Source organism: Nycticebus coucang, chromosome 18 (genome assembly GCF_027406575.1).
Source record: "Nycticebus coucang isolate mNycCou1 chromosome 18, mNycCou1.pri, whole genome shotgun sequence".
Lineage (NCBI taxonomy): Eukaryota > Metazoa > Chordata > Mammalia > Primates > Lorisidae > Nycticebus > Nycticebus coucang.
This window is the reverse complement of record NC_069797.1, coordinates 14,575,512-14,598,043: the sequence shown is the minus strand read 5'-3', so window position 1 is coordinate 14,598,043 and position 22,532 is coordinate 14,575,512. Positions and strand designations below refer to the sequence as shown.

Here is a 22,532-nt window from a genome sequence, read left to right as displayed (position 1 = left end):
TGTCTCCTGAATGCAGTCTGATATTTCATCTGCTCTCACTATATTTCCCCTAGATGTCCCATGTTCCTCACAGTCAGCACATCTTCCCTCTCCCCGATTTCCTGATTTCTGTTTTAGTGCCGCTCATCCCCATGCCCCTCATTCTCTTCTCTTGTTTTTTGTTCTGTCTTCCTACCTCTCCTAGTCCCAGGTCCTCACAACTGTCTAATCAAGATATCCATTGTAACTCTTCAGTTCTGACTTCTGCTGTCCTTACTGACAGCGGATTGATGGCATATCCTCCTAACATGTTCCTCAGCAAAGCTCTGCTGCTCTAAGTCATGGTGCGTCTTGCTGCCAGGCTGAGCTCCAGTTATAGATCTTTCTCACCTTGCTCTCGGTGACTCTACTGCTGGCCAAGTGACATGCAGGCCTCTTGGGTTGATACACTGCAATCTGGCAGCTACCGACCTTCCTCCTCTGTTTTTGGCAAATACTTCTCTATGTCTGGCTGGTGGTATCCCTGGAAATGCAGTATTGTACCTCAACAGAGCTCCTACCTTCAAGGAGCAGAGTGAGCAGGGTGTGCTTAATGCCAGGAAGGAGATAAAAGGATGGCATGCACCAGGAGGAGCTGGGGAGGCCTGGTGTAGGTAAGACGGTGAGCAAAGTTTTCTCTAGGAGGTAACATTTCAGATGGGCTGTGAAGGATGAGATGGAGCCAGTCTTGGAAAGAGGCAGAGGAAACTGAATTATCAGGACCCCCAGGCAAGAAAGAACTTAGCTTGCCTAGAGCAGCCAGTGAACTGAGGAGAGGTGTGAGATGCAGTGTGGCAGGGGGAAGAGTTCGCATTTAATGCCAGTTGTGGTTACAAAGAATTTTCAAATCAATGAAGTGATGTGATCTGTTTACATTTTATTTTTTTTTGTAGAGACAGAGTCTCACTGTACCGCCCTCAGGTAGAGTGCCGTGGCGTCACACGGCTCACAGCAACCTCTTAACTCTTGGGCTTACGCGATTCTCTTGCCTCAGCCTCCCAAGCAGCTGGGACTACAGGCGCCCGCCACAACACCCGGCTATTTTTTTGGTTGCAGTTTGGCCGGGGCTGGGTCTGAACCCGCCACCCTCGGCATATGGGGCTGGCGCCCCACTCACTGAGCCACAGGCGCTGCCCCTGTTTACATGTTTAAAACACTGCTGTGGAGAGAGAAGCAAGGTGTCAGCAAGGAGGCCAGGTAGGGAGGAAACTCTCACGGTAGTTGCTAGGATGAGATGAGGGTTTCTCACCCTTGGACTGTTGACTTTTGAAGGGCAGTCCTTTGTTGTGGGTGGCTGTCCTCTGCATCATGGCAATCACAGAGCAGCCCCTGCCTCTGCCCGTTAGAAGATAAGCTGCACATCCCTCCCGCACCTGGAGTGACCACAGATGTCTCCAGACATTACCCGATATCCCTCGGGGCCCCCTCCCACACCTGGAGTGACCACAGATATCTCCGATGTCCCTCGGAGCCCCCTCCTGCACCTGGAGTGACCACAGATGTCTCTAGATACTACCCGATGTCTCCTGGGGCCAAAAACGCTTCTAGTTGAGAACCACTAGACTAGATGATGGCCGTGTGCTGGGTTTGAGGCAAGCTGTGGACGTAGGACAGACAGTACTTTGCAACAAATGGGATGTAGAGAGTGAGAGAGTTAGAGGTAACTTCCTATGTTGTTGGTTTGGGAATCTGGTAGATGACGTCACATGGTCTTCCTTGCCCATGTGCCTGTCCTTGGACTTACCCATCTACTTATGGTGCTGCTCGCCCCTCCATTCCCTTGGCTTCTCTGTGCCCCTCCTAAAGAGTAACTTATGGCAAAATAAAAAAAAAAAAAAAAAAAGGGCGGTGCCTGTGGCTCAGTCGGTAAGGCGCCGGCCCCATATACCGAGGGTGGCGGGTTCAAACCCGGCCCCGGCCAAACTGCAACCAAAAAATAGCCGGGCGTTGTGGCGGGCGCCTGTAGTCCCAGCTACTCGGGAGGCTGAGGCAAGAGAATCGCTTAAGCCCAGGAGCTGGAGGTTGCTGTGAGCTGTGTGAGGCCACGGCACTCTACCGAGGGCCATAAAGTGAGACTCTGTCTCTACAAAAAAAAAAAAAAGAGTAACTTATGGCTACCCAGGCTATCTGATTAGCACTTCCCCCCACTCCTCCTCTGGCTCCAGGACCATCATTTATTATAGGCAAGCCCCTCCCCTAGGTTTGTCCAGAGTTTGTCTCAGAATAGGGACCATTATTATTTGCTACTTTGTGTTGCAGTTGTAAACATATGTCTATCATCTCCCTGTCAAGTTATCTAAGAGCAGGAACAAGACCTTATATGTCTTTATTCCTGATAATGCATGCTGATAATGAATTTGGAATTCAGTACATGCTTGATGAATGGTTGAATCTGAAAGACCTACCTTATTTTTACTCTTCAGTATAATGAAGTTAAAAGAAAATGAGTAATTTTCAATAATGAGCACATGTAATTCTAATAATCAGAAAAATGTAGATTTTTTTCAAACAAAGGATGATTAACCTGTAGTTTGTGTTGTTAATGTAATTGATTGGTTTATATGGCTCATTCTTTGTTTGGCCTTTGTAGTTGGGAATCTTGTTGGTAACTGTACATGTACCAAACGTCCACTCTGTCTCTGTATTGCAGCTCTAGTTGTGAGCACCACCTCGGCTGGATTTGCATTGGCCCCGGGACCTTTCGACTGGCCCTGTTTTCTGCTTACTTCTGTTGGGACGGGCCTCGCATCCTGTGCTGCCAACTCCATCAATCAGGTCAGTTTCTCATCTTTCAGCTCGAGTATGGCATTGTCACGTTGTCAGCTCGAGGGAGATATTAAAAGCCTTCTAAAATCATGTATTAGTACACTGACAGAGAAGCACTGTGGACTTGTAACACTATGTATCCCGTAGAAGTCTGTGATGTCCATAACCAGCTTGCCTCTTTATTTTGAGGTGAATGGTTTTCAGATATGTTGAGGTGTTGGAGCAGTAGAGTCTGTGCTTCAAGTGACCAGGATTCCTTGGCTCAAAAAGCATTTTAGAGCTGACATGACTTTCTACTCTTGGTGGTGTCTTTGTTTATCCATTTCAAGACCATTGGCCTGAGCTTATCATTGTCATGCACTATTCCTTCTTGGTTTGATTTTTTTGCATTTTAGACCACCACTATACAGAGCAGCATATGTCATAAACAGGCATATCTAGCTTTTTAAAAAATCAGTAATTTTAATAGTCAGTTAGCTTGGTACATGCTATCAGATTATATTTAAAAAATTAGCTTATTATTTTTAATGCATTTTTTTTACTTATTTCAAACATTAAAATAATTCCCTAAAATACTTTTTATCCCCCATCTGGTCATTGTGGTCTGCCCTGACATTGTGGCTTTTTCATAAGATACTGTCCTGGCTAATACTGTAGGAAAATCACTTTCATCACTAGAACACCCAAGAGGAGTCGGCACAGTTTTAGAACAGGAATTCAAGTTACAAGCAGGAAAACATCTTGGCTGAGTAGATGCATAAGCTGCTAGCCTGAAAAATATAATAATTTTATAATGCTTAAAATCATTATGGTTCTACAATATATTATGAGCTATTTGGAGAAGGATCAATCTATTTCAAATAAGTTTTTTGTCATTATTATTTTTATATCAAAATAATCTTGTAGTGATTGTCCTACCCCTTTACCAGGTGTCAACCCCATCTGTAAAGTGTCTTTTCCACGTTGTCCCTTCTTTTTGCTACCTCCTCATATTTCTCGGCAAAGAGAATAATCCTGATTTCACCATGAATGTGACTTTAATAAAATTTGAATAAAAAGCAATATAAGCAAAATAGACTTATTCAGCTATTTTGGGGTCTACTTTCAATTTTTAAAAATTATTCCTTCTATTTAGTTGTAGATCTAGGTCAGGAGATAAAGCCAGGAACATATATATTCTAGTTTTCAGTCTTCTTTCTTTAAATTGAAGAGCTGCATTTATCATTACGATACTAATAGATGTGTCCTGTTTAAATTATATTCAAAGAAAATGTTTAAAATAAAAGTGTAGAGATTCAGGGGAAAAAAACAACCTAAAAAGTGTCAAATGGTTCAGAAATCCTAATATTAGAAAAGATAGAAGTTACCTTGAGTTGGCTCTTCTCCCACCCGTACCAAAGACAAAAATGGAAGCTCAGAGATTTGTCATGAGAAAACCTCTTTCGGTTGGTTTCCAGCCTTGCTCTGAGTCCCACTCACAGGACACTGGGGCGTGTCCTTCAGAGCAGTCCGTTACGTTCACGTGTTCCCACGGCCCTGGCTTCGGGGTCCCCTCCAGCGTCCCTGAGAGATGGCGGCTCCTCCCCAGTGCGTGTCCTGCAAACGAGTCCCCTCATCCTCCTGTAACCCCGCCCCACCCCCATTGCTTTCCTACACTGTCTTCAGCTCTAAGTTTATTTGGAAGCATCAGGACACTTAAAAAAATCTCAGTGATTTCCAGCATAGTAGAATTGTAGTGTTGTTATTATGGTATCAGTCAGCCAGTTAACATTCTCCCAATAATAAGCTGGAAATATTTAGTTCCAGTGTTAGACAGTCTCATAGATTTCACATAAAGGAAGAGGAGGCCATTTTTTATTAGTGCTTTCAAGTCGCATAAGCAGAACAAAGAGCACTAGGCAACAGAGTTTAACTGAGCTTTCGAGTAGCAAATAGGTACAAAAGTGGACCTTAGCAAAAAGGAAGAGTTTACTGCTTTTTTTTTAAGTACACTCGTGTTCAAATTAAAAAATATATACATGTGGTGGTCTATAGAAAAGGGCTTCAGCTTGTAACAGAGTTCTATGGTAGAGAGAATATCCTTCTGTCCATGTTTACAACAGGATTCAACTAACCTTTTATTTATATTTTTAATTTTTTTGTAATACTTTCTTTGAGCTGTTATTCATTTAGTTCTGAGTGTTCCTTCTTTGTACTCTACTTCTGTGATCTCTGTGAAAGTAGAAAAAAATAAAGCTTTGGAAAGCAATTCTTAACATTTGTTTTAAGAAGAGAAAATGAGATTCAGCTTCTGATTTATGAAGTAGTGACTGGTGCATAAAGAGATATGTACAAGAATCCACTAACCTTAAAATGTAAAAATAAATTACGTACATGTTTTGTAATATATACACATGCTTCATTCGAAACCATGGTGCAGCTTTAAAGTGGGTATGCCTTCAGAGGATGAAAGCAATCCGTAAACTGTTTTTAATTTAGCAACTGAAAGATAAAATGTTATGGATGGCTTTGACGGGCCGAGTCTTGAGAATCGAGTGACAGACCCCGAATAGCTGACTTCCAGTAGAATAAATTAAGACACTGAAAAAGATAAGAATTATCAGAAAATTTAACAATTATTTTGAGTATTTGACACAACAAACGGTATAGTAAAACGCTATAATTGGTATTATTTTACTTATGTTACATATACATGATTTTTAAAGAGATTATGTCAAAAAATACATATGCCAATAAGTAAATTCTACAGGAAAAAATCTGATGGTGACATGATATTCCATTTCATAGATGTGCCTCAGCTTTCTCAACCAGTTCTCTGTTGTTGCATCTTTTTGCTTCTGTGAGTAACACTGCACACGTCTCTGATTATTTTTAAAGACAAATTACTGGAAATGGATTTGCTGGGAGGAAGGTGGCCAGCCAAAGCACATATGAAACTGTTTTAACTTTAGAATGTGTAATCTTAACAAAATAATTAATTTCTTACATTCATACAGTGCTGTAGAGTTTACAGAGCATGTTTACATAAATTATTCTTTAAACCTTACTACCCTGTAAAGTAGATGGCATTCCTTGCGTTTCTATTTGTAAAACATTTTGTTTTGTCATTGAATTGTTCTTTTAAAAAGCAACATTTAAAAAATGTGTTATGCAAATCATGTTTCCATTGCCGATCAGTGAGAAAACACAGATAAGCATAAATAGCAATAACAATTTTTATTTTACATTTCCCTTAGGCCAGGCATTGTTCTGTGTCTTAGAGTCACAGCAGGGAACAAATGAATCTCTGCTCATATCCCACCACTGAGTAGATCCATTGTTAACATTTTGGTTTATATTATGATAGACTTTCTCTCTCTCTCTCTCAAACACATACATCTTCACACACATATATATTAATTTCTCACAGAAATGACATAACTTCAGGTTACAAAAGTTACATACTTCTGTACATTTACTTCAGATACATTTTTCCATGTAATTGTATGTCATGAGCTTCCTTCTATGTCAATATTTGGCAGCCTAATTTTAAGAGTTGTAGATGGATATACTTTGATTTGTTTAACGAATTTCTCCCTATTTGACATTTTAGGGATATCTAGTTTTTTGCCCATGTAAACACTGCTGAGCTGAAATCCTTGGGGCTAACCCTTTGGGTACGTCCTCATTTCTTTTGAAAGATTCCTAAAAGTACATGGTTGTGTCAGAAGATAGGTAGTTTTCAAAATAAAAAGTTGAAAAGGAAAAAGATACGTATTTCAAGTACAACTTAAGTGTCTTTCTGGACGGTCTCTGTTTGTTTTTGTTTGAAATCAACCTGCCCTCCACTTGGCAGTGTGTGCTCCTCACCTGCCCTGTGGATTAGAAAATCTTGGGTGGATTTATAGGCACATCAGCAGTGTTGTCATTCTGGTTGTTCTGCTTGTTTATAAGGCAGAGTTAGTTTATTGTCATGCTTTTTCACCGTTTGCACTGTCTTCTGTCAGTTGTTTGCTGGTGAGTTTTGCGGCTTTGCTGTGGGTGCTTGTCTTTGTCCCAGGTTCTTCTGGAGTGGGTTCTTAACTCTGTTTTGAAGGTGCAAACGTTTCCTGCGGTTTGCTGTCTTTTAATTAAGTTTTTTATAGTGTGTTTGTTTCAGATGTTTATGCAGTCAGATATTTTCATTTTTAATACTGATTTAATACGGAAATTTCAATAGTTCCTCACTTTAGCACTCATGACCATGTAGATTGGATAGTTTGTTGGGGGGCCATCCTTTGCATTTTGGGACCTGCTCAGCATTCCCCCACACTTGTGACAACTGAAAATGTCTTCAGAACATTGCCAAACATTACCTTGTGACCAAAATCAGCCCCCTCCATTAGAAAACCTCTGCTTTATAATGAGTTCTACCTGTGATTTCATTTGGAGGTCTTTACCCAAGATCCTAGCTGTAGTTTCTACCTCAGGCAAATCCCTGGCTCACATTTCTTTTTGGGTACCTGTTAATAGCGAGGGTGACCATATGCCACCCCTTGTGCCTGTGTTCTTACATAATTATTAAAAATTCCCCTTTTACCTTCAAGTGTTCCAGAATTAACAAGAAATATTATATGATTTTGCTATTTGTAGCCCACCTATGCCTTCAATCTTTCACTGTAAAAATATTTTTGTAACAAAAAATCTTAGGTTGTGTTCTCCTGCGTTTTCTGTTCATAAAGGTGCCTATGGGACAAGTAGAGCTTCCCTGACCACAGCTCAAGTCACCAGCTTGCTTCAGCTTCTCCCACATTGTGGCTTCATCTGTGCTCACCTGTCATGTTACACACACACACACACACACACACACGACCTTAAAGAATATTTTGCATCCATTACTACTCTGCTATCAGTAAATTGTTCTAGAATCTTGATGACTTCTTTGTGCTGGATCTCTTTACTTTTTTACAGTATTTCTGGCAGGTTGTCTTCTGAGTGCTGTGGTTGTGACTGACTCCCAAGGCAGTTGGTTTCATAGGTGGGCAGCCCTGATGAGCAGAGCACTCCTCCTCATACCGAACCAAAGTCTGCCTCCCTGTAACTCCAGCCTCTTGGCCGTAGTTAGCTCTCTGGAAAACTCAGCATTCTTTTTCCATCTGACAGATCTTTCAACTTTTCTTAATAAGCACTTGGTATTCATTTGTATCTCTTCCCTAGAGAACGCTTAACTCCTGGAAACCAATAATTATGACTTATATACCTTGTACCACCCATCACCTCTGCCCACAGCATGTAGAATAGGCGAGTAGAGTGAAATTCTGAAGGAGTGTGTGTGGGGGAAAAGGGAGAGAGCAGTAACAACAGTGATACTGTTAATGATACCAGTAATTGTAGCTAACACTTATTTAGCATTTGCTATATGCCAAGTAGTGTTCTAAGCATTTTACATACATTAGATCATTTGTTTGAGTCTAGGTTTATGGGATTTCAAAAAATAACTCTTTTGAAAGATCAAATAAATGAACGAATTCATAACTTACACTTAGTTCTGAGGAGAACCATTGATGTTCTCAGAGACTTTCTTTTGGAGAAAATTACAAGAAAGGCACAAAATACAAGCAGAGTTTCAGCTCTGAGAGGTAGGTTATAATTACAAAGGTAAATCTGATAAGGGTATGTTATCTTTGGGATCTCGTGTATCTGTGAATGTTGAAGAATTTTTATGAAAGGAAATTAAAGATCAAGAGGTATGACTAAAATAGGGTCAAGAAGAAACATGTTTTGTGTTTGATACTGACAACATGTGAGAGTCTTCCATGGCAAAAGTAAGGTAAAGAGGAAGGGCTTTGGATAAAGAGCTCTGAATTATAGGGTAAGTAGGGGCAAAAGAAAATTCACGTCCTTTAAACTCTGAAAAGAGAAACAGGTAAAGATTTTTCTGTTTTCCCAGCGAGTGTGAGATTAATATCTAATGCATCTTTCTTCATTCTCTCTCGGATGTTTCTTTTGTTTTGACTATGCAGTTTGCCTAAAGCAATAGGAATTGACTTTCATCTTCCATGTTGAACAAAAGTAGTTATTAGATTTGGTGTCGTATTCTAGGAGAATAAGACTTATGTTAGTGAATACCAGTGATATGATTTATTGAACATCATACACATAAGAAAAATCAATATGAGAAATGTATTTTTCTTCTGAATGTTGTGCTTTGTTTGACTTTGATGTTATAGCTGGTGGGCAACTTGTATTCATTCAGTGGCCTCTGAAGTTCATAACTCATGGCTTACTCAGATGATTCAAATTAGCTACTGCACTAGATCAGGTTTGCATAGAGAATTCTTGAATACCATGTGGGAAAAAAAGTCTCTAAATATGGTTTTTATATATAAGGAAAATGATAAGCATTACTGAAAAACGTCAAAAAGAAAATACATTTTAAGTGCAGAGTCTCTTTTCCTGAATTTATATAACCTCACATAATTTTGAAATTACATGATTCCCCTCTTCAGAGTGATCCATCTAAGTGGAGTGTGTTTAGCATGGGCATTCATAACCAAAATAATTCCAGCTGAAGTTTTGCCAACAAATGCAGAGATGATGATAATTTGAACATATATTTGTAAATAGTTTGTGTCATTTATATGCCACACTAACTGGTCATTATTTCATTTGCTTCTTGAAACAACTCTGAGGTGGCATTTTTCCAGTGTTGTTGTAGAAGAATAAAATGAAGCTTAATGATGTCATTTCACTGATCACACATCTGAAAATGGTCAAATTGGGAACAGAACCTGTGGAACCAGTTCACTGTTATTTGAACTGAAATATCCTAGTCTATTCACTACCTTGAACTTGGGCTATCATGAGACTTCCTGTCGCCAGGTCAGCTGCTGACATCCTTGTGACTGTGCAGCAGAGGTCAAGTTGTGGTAGTGGGCATGGCCATTTGTCTGTCTCTAGTGGGAATCGGGAGGCAGGAAAGCACTGATGCCTTAGCTGACCTATGTTCCATTCGTGTGAGCTATTCCTGTGGGTCTGCTCGGGGCCCAGAGCCTTCACACTTTAAGGATCTGATGATCTCCCACTTATCCCCATTTAATAGAGGGTCTTAATAGAGAATGAGAAGAGAAAATATGTTTATTTTCCTCAGTGTAATTTGGGTTATACTTGCAAACTAATACATGTGTGTGTGTTTATATGTGTATTAATATATTTATTTCAAGTATATACATAGTTATATGTGAATTCTTCACATTTGAATATGTGGTGGTGACTTCTATTCAGCAACGTCATTGTTTTTTTACTATTTGGTAAATACTGTGGAGTTATGTGTATAATTCTGATAAATCAAACAAATAATGGTGGAAAAGGTTGATTTAAAAAGCAGAAATTTAATTGAGACATAATGGAAATGGTACCAATGTGGACTTGGGGAGGTGGGACCTTGGCATATGTCTCTGGGTAGCATGTTGAAACTAAACTGATTTGGACATCTGGGCAGCTGGGAGACTTGCTTCCTTCATTGGTGCCATCACCTCTGCCTTGCAGGGGCCAGCTGAGCTTCTTTCCAAATTTTCTTACTTTTTTTTTTTTTAATTTCCAGTCTTCAGTTATGTTTTGCCTTCTCTGACAGTTTATTCTTCTGAATCCCATTAGCCCAGCAGTTCTCAACCTGTGGGTTGCGACCTCTTTGTAACAATGAAAATACATCCTGCATATCAGATATTTACATTATGATTCATAACAGTAGCAAAATTACAGTTATGAGTAGCAACGAAAATAATTTCATGGTTGCGGGTCACCACAAAATGAGGAACTGTATCAAAGGGTCGTGGCGTTAGGAGGCATTAGCCTGTTGGTTCTTTGCTCTGATCCAGAGAGTCCCCTCTCTGTTTTCTGGGCTAGACTGAGGACTGATGGCACAGATGTGACCACTGGCCGTGTGGCTCATCGCTCGGGGACTGTGTTGTCCCCTTATCTCATGTTTCTTGCCTTAGTGACAAACTGCTTTTAAGCTTTGATATGTGAACATTTTTGAGGCCTTCATATATGTTTATACTTCAAAACTGGAATCATTGGATAATTCTGATTTCCAAACCGAGTACCCAGACGCTGAGAGGAATAGGAAATGGGGTGACAGGCGGTGGAGGGATGGGCGGTGGGGCAGATGTTATTTGTAATACCTGTGTTTTTGTAACCCTGAACAACTTCTGAGAATTTTTTGTCTGTACTATTTTTAATTAGTAATGGTGCTCCAGGCTGCTTTGGGTGAGCTATTAGACCTTTAAAACCTGTGTGTAAGTGATTAAGGAAATCCTGAAATTCACATTTTTATGACCATCCACTCTCGGATTTTCTAAGAAGTTTTAGAAAATATTGTTTGGCAAGAAGGGGAAATTACTTACCTGTGTGATTAATCTTAAGGAAAATTTCACTCTGGCATTTCCTTCAGATCCTATGCCAGATTTCTCCCAGAAGCAATGATCACAGGGGGAACAAAGAAATTCTAAAGGATTTGCATGGTGGAACGTGGAGATAGGATGAAGCAAAAGAGAAATTTTGGTAGTTAATAAGATTTATTTATACTTATACTCTAGAGTATCCTTATACCTTAACATTTAGTGTGTAACCTTAAAATGTTAAGATAATGTACCCTTGTAGCTTTTATTTACCTGCTAGCTTTTAAGAATGGAAACTTCCTTGGGACAGTGCCTATGGCTCAAAGGGGTAGGGCGCTGGCCCCATGTGCCAGAGGTGGTGGATTCAAACCCAGCCCTGGCCAAAAACTGCAAAAAAAAAAAAAAGAATGAAAACTTCCACTGAAATAAAAGCCTCATATAATATTCTAATATTTCATTAATGTATCTGAATAAAATTATGATTGCTCTGGTATTTCTTTTATCAAAAGTATGGCTGATAATCGAGAAAATGCCATTGTGTATATTGCTGTCATTCAGTGAACTAAATTAGGAGTAAACAGTGCTGTGCCTAATTTCCTTAAACAGCAAGATGAAGACACACAGGTAAATATCCTTCCCTAGTGTTACTGATGCCACCTACTGAATACATCTTCTGACCTTAAGAACCTGAACATATCTTAAAGAACACATTCTCAGTTCTTACAAAAATGTTCAAGGATTCATAAGTGAGGGTATCAGTAAAGGACAGAATTTACTGACCATGGACTCCCCCCATGATTTGAGTGAATGACTGGCTGAATGGCTGAACAGGTTGAGTAGGCATGCAGTTAACCTTGAACCCAGAGTTGTGGCTATTCCTTTAATTCATATTTCTAATGTTTTCTCATAAGAGAAACTGTAACTTTTTCAACAGAAAGAAGATATTTAGCTATCCCAAGTTTCCTCTGACTTAAGTAAAATCAAGTTACATTAGAAATGTAGTTACATAGGAAATCCTAAAATTTCAGAAGTACCTGGTGAACATTCAGGCTTTAAAACTTCATTTTAATGCTTTTGAAAAGCAGGTAAATGTGACTGAACTAGTTCTTACTTGAGTAGAATTTTGTTTATTCCACTTAGTTCAAGTTAGGATTATTAAGGTGGGAGAAGGCTATTGAAATCTGCTGGTGTTCACCTGCCTACTGGAAGATCATTCTGATTTGCCTCGGACCAGAAAGCAGAATATCACGAGGTAGTGCAAAACGTGACATTCTTTGCTCCTCTAGTCTTGAAAGCTAGATCGTTTCCAAAAGGATCCTTATGCATCTATTAATTACTTTCGCTAGAGACAAAAAGATAGGTCCCAATTGTGCGGTAGGTCATAGCCTGGTGGAGAAGAACAGATGTATAAATAAGTGTTAAATAATGACATCAGTTGCCTCTATGGTAGAATGCTGACAGCGAAGTGGGTGCACAAAATGAGGTGGGGGAGCGGTCGTTGCTGCCCGTGGAGGTCAGAAAAGCTCAGAGAAGGGACCAGAGCACTAGAAGTTTAGACAGGTGTTTACCAGGTAGGTGCAGGTGAGAGGTGAACTGCCCGGGCGGAAGGAGCATCTTTGGTGAAGCCTAGAGGGGTGAAGTTTTATACACAGGGAAACCTTCAGGGGTCTGTGCACCTTGCAGCACATGGAAGTGCAGGGGGGAGGGTGCCATAGAGAAGGAGCATGGCCAGGTCATGGCAGGACTCACGTCACAGGAGGGAGGGTGCCATAGAGAAGTAGCATGGCCAGGTCATGGCAGGCCTCATGTCTTTGGCTAAAGCAGCAGACATACCGTGTAGGTGCTGGGCGGCCATTGGTAGGCTTTCTGTCTCTCTTTCCTAAGAGAAGAAAATCCTACGTACAAACTGTGCAGGGCCTGTTTCTTTTCAAGCTGCATCTTCTGCTGTCCGTGTCTGAACGGCAGGCTGTGTTGCGCGTCAGTAGATGTGTCCAAAGCACCTGTTCATGGTAGGCACAGTACTGGGTGTGGGAGGTACAGGGCGCATTTCTCTTATAGTTTGTTGTGGAATAGTGAGAGAAGTACAGTGAAATCAGGTAAGGCAACAGTGTCGACATCCTCAGAGGAGGGTTCCCGACTCCCTGATCTGGTCGGCTTTCCCTCTTATGTCATGCCACGCAGTCTTCCTTAGTGACGCCTCTTATAACTTGTAGATGTACAGCTGGTGATTATTTGGCTATTTCTTCTTCACTCATTGTAAGCTTGGCGAGGGCAGGGACCTTATATGTGTATCCGTAGGAGAGCCAGAGGTCAGGAACCAGACTATATAAGTGCAGATTCTCTGTCTGCCCCTTACTGGCTCCGTGGCTCTGGGCAGCTGGCTGAACCTCATCTTCCTCATCTGTACGCAGATGACATTGCTGAGGGAATTAAATGATTATTTAGTGCTGAAGGGGATCAGGATATACCATCTGAAAATACGCTACTTCGACATAAGAATTATTTTGAACTGAAGACGTTTAAGTTCCTGCAATTCCTTGCTTGCCTAAAAGCAGAGCCTTCCCAAAAGAGCTCAACTGTATAAATCTTCTTCCTGGGAGCAGCTTGGATCTTCTCTTCTCTGGGAGGAGAAGTCAGCACTGCACCCAGACAGACATTGGCACAGGCTCCCATCTGTTCTCCTAAGGGTCCTCTCATCTTTCTGAAAATTCTTTTGCTCACCCATCACTGGCCTTCCCTTTCCCTTTTCTCCTGTCAAGATGGTTTATAAGCTCTTCAATCTTACCACTCCTTTTAATATTCACTTCTTTCTGTGTATCCCATGCATATAAAATAGATTTGTATTAATCTATTCTATTCATGTGCCTGCTATCCATTTAATCCTCAGGACCTTAATCATTCGACTTAAGAATTTCGAGGAAAAGATTTTCCTCCCCTACCATGGTGAGACCAGAGCCTGTTACTTAGTAAAAAATGCCATTAATGTTAAGTATTCTTATTAATGAAAATGTATTGGAAGAGAACAGGAGGTGGGGAGACTTGCTTTCTGTAGCAGATGAAGTAGTTGAGGACATGGGAGAGCCAAGGAGGGATGTCATCCGGATAGGAGTTGAGTCGAAAGGTCTTAATCATTAATTACATGTCCTGGTGAAGAAAAGGAAGGAGTATGAAACAACTCCTGGGTTTCTGATGCTTCAGTGGATGGATAGAGTGCCATCTCATAAAAAGGAGCAAACCTTGGGGCGGCGCCTGTGGCTCAAGGAGTAGGGCGCCGGTCCCATATGCCAGAGGTGGCGGGTTCAAACCTAGCCCCGGCCAAAAACCAAAAAAAAAAAAAAAAGGAGCAAACCTTGGTGAAGAATAATGATTCCAGTCTGGATTTTTGTGGATTTTCAGATTTGCTTGTTCTTGATGCATCCAGCAGGAAATGATATAACACAAATCCCCAAAACTGGTACCAGGTAGATGGGGCTTGTGTGCGGTGGGAGGGAATGCGGGAGGGTTAAGGGGATGGCACCAACTTGAGAGCAGAGGGCAGGAGAGAGGTTGGAATCCAAGGCCTACGAGTGGTGTTTTCTGTGATGGGAAAATAAAGATATTGAGCAGATAGACTTTGAGATAAGCAGAGCAGCGTGTGGATGGATTAACTCGGAGTAAAGCCTGGAGTCCCCACCTGTGGAGTGTTCTGTGGCCTCTGCACCTGTGGTTCTTCCTCTGGCCCCTGGCTCACTCCTGTACTGCCAACTGGCTCCCTCGCCATTCCCTAGCCGTCCAGAACTCTCTCTCCCGATGCCCTCTGCCTTCTCACAGATCTACAGATGGCTTCAATCAAACCTCTGCCTGAATATCACCTCCTCAGAAAAGTGAGAAATCACCTTCCCACTCTCCTCTGGTGTACGTCTTTTTGTTTGTTGTCTGTTTGCCCTGCTAGAACGTCAGTTCCAGGTGTGAGACACTTGGTGTTATGCACTGCCCTTCTCCCAGTGCCTAGAACATTGTCTGGTACCTAGTAGGAGCTCAACAAATACATGAATGCTGCTTATCCATCAGAAACCACACAGATAAACGTAAAATTACAACTGTGGTGAGTGGTGAGGCACCCCGGGGAGAGGGAGAACCTAACCTGGCTCTGAGGAAGAGTCAAGATGTAGCATGAAGAACAGACTGGAAGCTTCTGCTTGGCCCTCGTTTCTCACTCTGGTCTTTCTATTTATTGCTTCCTGGACTGAAGAAAGAATTCCCTGGATTTCCATCTGTCTGTGGTCCTCCCTCTTAAGCTCCTTAGCTCCTGGGACTACAGTTGTGTTTGTATAAAACAGTCTTCCTAGAGAGTAATTATAGACAGGCCACAGAAATGAGATCTTTTTTAAAAATAGCTGTTCCGGGTCACAAGGAACTCATCTTAGTTACTCATGGTGACTATTTTCCATTTTCAGAGGCAAATGAGCTCACATGTTTCACATCCATGTTATCCTCGCTGTGTAGGGCTGCTGGTGGCCCTGATAATGGAGGGTGAGGGCCCTGGCGAAGGGCAGCAGCTGCTACCCCTGGCCTTGGTAAACACAGGCCCAATGTTGCTAGAACCTCCAATTCTTTATACAACTTAGAAATGTAGAATTTCATGTAAAATTTCTTGATTTTAAGTTTGGCTCAATTTTTGGAAACAAGGTGCATACCTCACACAAAACCTGTCAGTGAGTTGAATTTGCCTTGAGTTCCCCAATCTTGGTTTTTGAAATGGGAAATATACTTTTTATATTATCATTTACTGGGGTGGGGGAAAAGAAAAGAAAGATCTTTTCTTGAAAGCAGAATTCTTCAAAACTTACCAGTGGAGGTAAGTGTCCTTCATTAGTGTTAAGAATATCTCAGAAGCTTAGATAAAATCAAGGAATGGGTACTGAATTTTAGCTGACAGATTCAGCTGCTAGCCTTCTTGGGCAGTGGTATCTTCTTTAGCTATAAAATGGCATAGAAGAGCTCATTATTTTTAAATTTAAAACAGGGAGGGGTATGTTACTACTTTAGCATTCAAAAGGTGAAGTCATGGAGGGTCAACTCAAAATTGCTTCAAGAAACACCTGGAAATTCCAAATGTGTTTACAATTATTTCTCTACTGATGGCATTACATTTCAGAAAGTGCCATTAATTGTGATAGAGTAACACACAGCTCTTTGTGAAATTTAAGTCCATTGAATATCAGCACCTTCAAAGACAATAAAAATTCCAGGCTGCATTTATCTGTTCCCACGGGAGAAGTTACTACAATGTATATTGTATCTTTCCATGTGAAACTCTTTGGCTTAATCGTCTCTCATTTATACACAGTTGTCTGAGGTCAGTTTTCCATTTTCCAGTTGTCAAACAGCTGTCAAATTAAAACACCAGACCCTAAAGTTAATTTACATTTCGTGCTATTACATGGTAGTGTATTTCCTCACTTAACTGTGGAAAGAGCTATCTACGTTTCTTCCTCATTCTTTCCCTCAGTTACCCCATTTTTCCCTGCAGTTGTTCATACATACAGTAAGTATGGTATTTCAAGTATTTTTATTATTTTCCAAGCATAGTTTTACAGAATTTACATGAACTTAAAAAAACAAACAAACAAAAAAAATTCACCTGAATTAGACATGCACTCAATTAATATTCAGCTGGGGTTTTACAAGAAGAGAAAGTAAAATCACTTTAAACTTGTCGTCCTTATTGTCACTGTCATGCCTATTTTCATCATTTCTATCAAATTGAAATCTCAGTAGTAATTGAACATGGAATTCTTAATTGTGTTCTAAATGTCAGTATAGATTAGTATAATAGTAAAAAATTCAGCATTCATTTTTAATAATTCATTGATCAAAGAAATATTTCTGATTATGCCATTGAAGTTTCACTGCAAAGTATCGCAGGTTGTCATGGGTGACATTGACACTGTAATCCTCTGTAAAAGAAGTCCAGCCCTTAGGTGTTTGATGAAATCTTTAAAGCAGTGGTTCTCGACCCGTGGGTCAAGAACCACAGGAACTATATTAGAGGGTTGTGGCATTAGGAAGATTGAGAACCACTGCTTTAGAATTATGTAATTTGGTGAAGAACTACAGTCTTATCTATACATAATTCATAATTACTAGAAAACACTTCAAATGAGTATTCTTAAGTTATGATAATTAGGGATTGCTATGTGGTGGCGCAAAAATGTCCTCATATTAGTTTATTTAACCTTTTATGCTAAGGTCATTTCAATCAATACCTGTTGCTTGCTTTCCATAAACTGGTAAATTAGGGCTTGATTTAACCTTTTCTAGATTTTGACACATTCTCCTCTGAGATCTCATAACTCCTTATGTATTTCTCCATTATACCATTTATTAAATTACACTTTAATTATGTTTTTACGTATCTCTGTTTTCCACTAGCCAATGAGCCCCTTTCTGGCTCCAGGGCATATTTTATTTAACTTAATCCTTGGCACCTGACAAATAGGCACTCAGTGAAGAGCTATGGAATAAATGACTAAGAAAATGAATTAGTAAATGGGAACATACATTCAGCAATTAAAAGACTCTAAACATACAGTGTTACTTTGTTCCCTTGTTATTCTAAATTCATCAAAGCTATCATTTAAAAATGAAATTACATTTTATGATGTATAGAACAAGATAATCCTGTTGTTTGCACAAATTTTCTTAGAAATTTATTAGTCTTTGAAAGGATTAACATTGAAATTGTAATAAAACAAATTGAATTAAAATTTTGGATAATACTAAGAAAACAGATAAAATCAGGCTGAAGTTAATGGCAACATGAAAGTTTATAATAGCACAGCAGAGTTTTTCGTACAATACTAAATGCATTTGTATCTAATTTTATCTTCTTGTCATTTGAAGTTTAAGTTACTCTTGATTAATTGGCACAATAATCCTCTGTTTCATTTTGTGAGGTTTCAGGTACCTTTATCCTTTCACTTTGTGAGGTTTCAGGTACCAGTAGTCAACCTTGATCTAGAAATATTAAATGAAAATTCCAGAAACAATTTACAAATTTTAAGTTGCATGCTGTCCTGAGTTGCGTGATGAAATGTCTCTCTGCCCTGCTCAATCCCACCTGGACATAAGCCACCCCACTGTGCGGAGAATTCAGCTGCAGATGGTATCTGTCAGTCACTTAGAATGCATCTGGATTATCAGATTGACTGTTCAAGTATTGCAGTACTTGTGTTCAAGTAATCCTTGCTTTAGTCCCCAAAGCCCAAGAATTAGTGATGCTGTCTATTGGGGTATGCCAAAGAGAAGCTTTAAACTGTTTCCAATAAGTGAAAAAGTGAAGTATTATATCATAAGTATGTATGTATAGGAAAAAGCTTACTATCAGTACATGTAGGTGTTGGGCACCCTCTGGGGATTGTGGGATGTATCCCACGAAGGTAAGGGGGAACTGTAGTACCAATTAATGTATTCCAGAGTGATTTGGTGGTAACGTAATGAGTTATGTGTTCTCTCTCTCTGTCTCTCTCTCTGTCTCTCTCTCTCTCTCTCTTTTTTTTTTTTTTTTATTGTTTGGGATTCCTTGGTACAAAGAATTGGGTTATACTGATTGCATTTGTTAAAGTTCCTCTTATAATTGACTCCCACCCCCAAGAGGTATGCCGTACACCCAGTTCCTTCAGTCTCCTACCCCCCTTATATTATATTAGCTCATCTACTGCCTTTTATTAGAGTTGAGTACATTGGATTCTTGCTTCTCCATTCTTGTGATGGTTTACTAAGAAGAATGTGTTCCCCCTCCATCCAGATTAATACAAAAGATGTAAAGTCTCCATCTTTTTGATGACTGAATAGTATTCCATGGTATACTTATACCACAGCTTGTTAATCCATTCCTGGGTTGGTGGGGAATTTAAATTGTTTCCACAATTTGGCCGTTGTAAATTGAGCTGTGATGAACAGTCTAGTGCAAATCTCCTTATGGTAAAAGGATTTTTTTTCTTCTGGGTAGATGTCTGGTAATGGGTTTGCAGGATCAAATGGGAGGCCCAATTTGACTTCTTTGAGGATTATCCATTCTTCCTTCCAAAAAGGTTGTATTAGTTTGCAGTCCTACCAGCATTGTAAAAGTGTTTCCTTTTCCCCATATCCACACCAGCATCTGCAGCTTTGAGACTTTGTGATGTGGGCCATTCCCACTGGGGTTAGGTGATATCTCAGGGAGGTTTGATCTGCATTTCTATGATGATTAGGGATGATAAACATTTTTTCTTTCTTTTTTTTTTTTTTTTGCAGTTTTTGGCCAGGGCCGGGTTTGAACCCACCACTTCCGGCATATGGGACCGGTGCCCAACTCCTTTGAGCCACAGGCGCCACCAATAAACATTTTTTCATGTTTGTTATCCATTCATCTTTCTTCTTTAGAGGTTCTATTCATAACTTTTGCCCAGTGATATATGGGATTGTTGGGTCTTTTTTTGTGATTAATTTGAGTTCTCTGTAGGTACTAGTTATCAAGCTTTTGTCCAATTCAGATTCATAATATGCAAATATCTTTTCCCATTCTGAAGGTTGTCTGTTTGCTTTGGTTGTTGTTTCCTTAGCTGTTCAGAAGCATTTCAGATTAATTAATTATTTATTTTTGTCGTTGTTGCAATTTTCACAGACGTCTTCATAAAATTTTTTCCCTGGTTGATATCTTCATGTGTTTTCCCCACACTTTCTTTGAGGATTTTTATTGTTTCATGCCTTGGATTTAAATCTTTTGTCCAGGCCCATAGCACAGTGCTTACAGTGCCAGCCACATACACCAAGGCTGGTGGATTCGAATTTGGCCCAGACTAGCTAAACGACAATGACAACTGCAACCAAAAATAGCCAGGCATTGTGGCGGACGCCTGTAATCTCAGCTACTTGGGAGGCTAAGGCAAGAGAATTGCTTACACCCAAGAGTTTGAGGTTGCTGTGAGCTGTAACGCCACGGCACTCTACTGCGGGTGCTATAGTGAGACTCTATCTGAAAATAAATAAATAAATACATACATATATACATAAATAAAATCTTTTGTCCATCTTGAGTCAATTTTTGTAAGTGGTGAGAGGTGCGGGTCCAATTTCAGTCATTTACATGTGGTTATGCTGTTCTCTGGCACCATTTATTGAATAAGGTTCTTTTCACCAGTGTATGTTCTTGTTTGGTTTATCAAGTATCAGGTGGCTGTCAGATGTTAGTTATGTTTCATGGCTTTCTATTCTGTTCCAAATATCAATGTCTCTATTTTTGTGTCATACCATCTGTTTTGATCACTGTGGCCTTGTAGTATAGCCAAAAGTCTGGTAGTGTGATAACCCCTGGCTTTGTTTTTATTACTAAGAATTGCCTTGGTTATGTGGGGTTTCTTCTGGTTCCATACAAAATAAAGAATTATCTTTTCCAAATCTTGAAAGTATGATGATGGTATTTAAATGGGGGATTGCATTGAATCTGTAGATTGGATAGAATAGACATTTTTACAGTGTTGAGTCTTCTCACCCATGAGTGTGGTATGTTCTTCCATTTGTTAATATCTTCTGCTATTTCTTTTCTTAGGGTTTCATAGTTTTCTTTGCAGAGATCCTTCACCTCTTTGTTAGGTATATTCCTAAGTATTTCATTTTTTTTGGAACTACTGTGAAGGGAATGGTATCGTTGATTAGCTTCTCACCTTGGTTGTTATTGGCATATGCAAAGGCTACTTATTTGTGGACAATGACTTTATATCCTGAGAAATTATTGTATTTTTTGAGCAATTCCAGGAGCCTTGGGGTTGAGTCTTTGGGGTTCTCTAAGTATAAGATCATATTGTTGGCCAAGAGCAAGAGTTTGACTTCCCTGTGCCCATTTAGATGCCCTCTATTTCCTTCTCTTGCCTGACTGTATTGGCTAGAACTTCCAGCACTATGTTGAATAGTAGTGCTGATAGAGGATAACCTTATCTGGTTCAAGTTCTAAGTGGAAAAGCTTTCAATTTTACTCCATTCAGTATAACATTAGCTGTGGGTTTGTTGTAGATGGTTTCGATCAGTTTAGGAAATGTGCCACCTATGCCTGTATTCTTAAGTGTTCTAATTAGAAAAGCATGCTGAATTTAATCAAATGCTTTTTCTGCATCTATTGAGAGGATTATATGGTCTTTGATTTTGCTTCTGTTCATATGGTGGATTATGTTTATGGACTTGCACATATTAAACTAGCCTTGCTTCAGCCAGCCTGTGCCTCTTCAGTGATGAATTCAACCCATTGACATTTATTGAGAGAAATGATAAGTGTGGTAGAGCTCTATTCATCTTATTTTGTGAAAGTCCATTGTGAATTTTATCCTTTGCACCACTGTGGAAGCTAAGTTTTGACCTTTAGCTTCTGGGTGTTTACTTAGCTGGTGGTTCATTGTGAAGGTCAGTGTGAGAATAGGTGTATTTCTTGTAGAGCTGGTCTTGTTGTGACAGATGTCCTCAGTGTTTGTATATCCACAATAGATTTGATTTCTCCATCAATTTTGAAACTTAGTTTAGCAGGATACAGAATTCTAGGTTAACAATAAGAATGTTGAAGGTGGATGACCATGCTGTCCTGGCTTGGAAGGTTTCAATTGAAAAGTCTGCTGTCATCCTAATGGCTCTGCCTCTGTAGGTCAGTTGGTGTTTACTCCTGGCTGCTTGAAGAATTTTTTCTTTCATTTTGACTTTGGACGGGTTCATTCCAATGTGTCTTGCTTGGAGAGGCTCTGTTTCATCTCAGAAGACACAGGGTTCCATATCCATCTGAAAGGAGCATGTCAAGATCTTTAGGGATTTTGTGATATAGGCTAGTCTTACTGGAGTTAGATGGTATCTCAAAGTAGTTTTGATTTGCATTTCTCTGATGATTAAAGATGATGAGCATATTTCATATGTCTGTAGGCCTCACGCCTGTCTTCTTCAGAGAAGTTTCTCTTCAAGTCCCTTGCCCAGCTTGCGATGGGATCACTTGTTCTTTTCTTGCTTATACGTTTGAGTTCTCTGTGGATTCTGGTTAATAAACCTTTGTCGGAGACATAACCTGCAAATATCTTCTCCCATTCTGAGGGCTGTTTGCTTGCTTTACTTACTGTGTTCTTGGCTGTGCAGAAACTTTTTAGTTTGATCAAGTCCCAGTAGTGTATTTTTGAAGCTGCTTCAATTGCCCGGGGGGTCCTCCTCATAAAATACTCGCCCAGACCGATTTCTTCAAGGGTTTTCCCTGTACTTTCTTCTAGTATTTTTATAGTTTCATGTCTTAAGTTTAAATCTTTGATCCAGTGAGAGTCGATCTTAGTTAATGGTGAAAGGTGTGGGTCCAGTTTCAGTCTTCTGCAGGTTGCCAGCCAGTTCACCCAGCACCATTTGTTAAAT

At 39.9% G+C, this 22,532-nt stretch overlaps 1 protein-coding gene across 2 annotated transcripts in view; it reads left to right on the top strand.

Annotated features, from left to right (window-relative positions):
- The window catches only part of LOC128570769 (protoheme IX farnesyltransferase, mitochondrial), a 155,568-nt gene that overhangs the window by 29,933 nt on the left and 103,103 nt on the right, over positions 1 to 22,532 (top strand). For both annotated transcript variants that reach the window (XM_053570217.1, XM_053570218.1), the window contains exon 4: positions 2,669 to 2,793. In XM_053570217.1, the coding sequence (XP_053426192.1) occupies positions 2,669 to 2,793 (125 nt within the window). The remainder of the gene's footprint in view (positions 1 to 2,668; positions 2,794 to 22,532) is intronic.